Raw genomic sequence first — 1,809 nt, 5'->3', positions numbered from 1 at the left:
CATTTCTTAGAGAAATTGGTATTCATGAAACACTATTTAGATTTAGTTTCAATTACTTTCAAGGTTCTAAGAATGTGTGGACATCATCTTCCTCATCATGGATCTTTACCTGACTACTATTTTGGAAATTCCTCCTTTTCAATTAATTATGTCTGGGAAATTTTTTCTTCTGTTGTGTATAAAATCCTGTTTAGTTGGACAGTATTTTTATCTTTTGAAGCCACAATGAATATAAGTATTTCATAAAATAATTTTCTTACTTAGGTACAAACTAACTTGAGATATTGAGATCCAACAACGCTATTGACTAAGTCATTTAAAATATTTGAAAAAAGATAGAGATGAACACTCATGAAACTGAAAACCCATGTTTCAAATGACTAAAATGCCTTCACTAATTGGAACAGGTATTGACTCACATCTTCACAAGAGAAGAATATGAGTTCTTGTCAGTCAAGTAATGTGGATGAGGAAATGTTCATAAGAAGAATTGGAACTTACTGCATAAAATATCCATGTATTGCTTAAACTTATTAATATTAAGTTTCTATGGCCAAGAAAGACAAAATGTGTTTTTCTAGATGTAATTTTAGTTTAATATCTTCTATAGATTTGTTAGAATGAAACAGAAATGAAGAACCAATCATTGAAGATAGAGTTTATTTTGCTTGGTCTGACAGATGACCCTCAGCTACAAATTCCAATTTTCCTGTTTCTGTTTTTCAATTACATCTTGAGCCTCATGGGGAACTACATGATCATCTTCCTCACCCTACTGGATCCCCATCTTAAGACTCCAATGTATTTCTTTCTCCGGAATTTCTCTTTCTTAGAAATTGCATTCACCACAGTGTGCATTCCCAGGTTTCTGATAAGCATTCTCTCAGGAGACAGAACAATTTCCTACAATGCTTGTGCAGCTCAATTATTTTTCTTTTTTTTACTAGGAAGCACAGAGTTTTACCTTCTGGCTGCCATGTCCTATGATCGCTATGTAGCCATCTGTAGACCACTGCACTACCCCATCATCATGAATAGCAAAGTGTGCCACCAACTGGTCCTCAGCTCCTGGGTAACTGGGTTCTTAGTTGTATTTCCAGGTTTGCTCTTGGGACTCAAACTAGATTTTTGTGCCTCCAAAACAATAGACCACTTCCTGTGTGACAGTTCTCCTCTCCTGCAACTGTCTTGCACAGACACCCATTTTATTGAGTTATTGGATTTCGCTTTAGCTGTTATGACACTTGTGATCACCTTGATCTTAGTGATTCTCTCCTATACACTCATCATCAAAACCATTCTAAAGTTCCCTTCAGCTCAACAACGGAGAAAGGCCTTTTCCACCTGTACCTCCCACATGGTTGTTGTCTCCATTACTTATGGGAGTTGTATCTTCATGTACATGAAAACATCAGCCAAGGAGAGGGTGACTTTAAATAAAGGTGTAGCAGTGCTCAACACTTCTGTGGCCCCTTTGCTAAACCCTTTCATTTACACCCTAAGGAATCAGCAGGTGAAGGAAGCTTTCAAACATGTGCTTCATAGATTTTGCTCTCTACAAAACAGTGAGACAAGGTTTAGACATAAATAACATGCTATTGAAACACTAATGGGAAAATAGACAGCAATTCTCAATTGCATTGGTTGTGATGTGAACCATTTCATTTACTGAGGATTTAAGTCATATTAATGTTGTCCTCTCCAGATGCTTACATCATCTATAATCTCAGTACATCTCCCTAACTTTAGAATGTGAGTACCTTCTCAAAACCAGAATCTTAAGCTCTATGTGTATGGATGAATTATCTT

General features: G+C 36.3%; 1 protein-coding gene across 1 annotated transcript; it reads left to right on the top strand.

Annotated features, from left to right (window-relative positions):
* Positions 1-631: 631 nt before the first annotated feature.
* On the top strand, positions 632-1,591 carry Olfr811 (olfactory receptor 811). The gene has a single exon (NM_146552.1). The coding sequence runs from the start codon at positions 632-634 to the stop codon at positions 1,589-1,591; it is 960 nt and encodes a 319-aa protein (NP_666763.1).
* The last annotated feature ends 218 nt before the right edge of the window (positions 1,592-1,809 follow it).

This window comes from Mus musculus, chromosome 10, assembly GCF_000001635.26.
Source record: "Mus musculus strain C57BL/6J chromosome 10, GRCm38.p6 C57BL/6J".
Taxonomy (NCBI): Eukaryota; Metazoa; Chordata; class Mammalia; order Rodentia; family Muridae; genus Mus; species Mus musculus.
The sequence above is the reverse complement of the archived record's forward strand: the minus strand, read 5'-3'. Positions and strand labels throughout refer to the sequence as shown.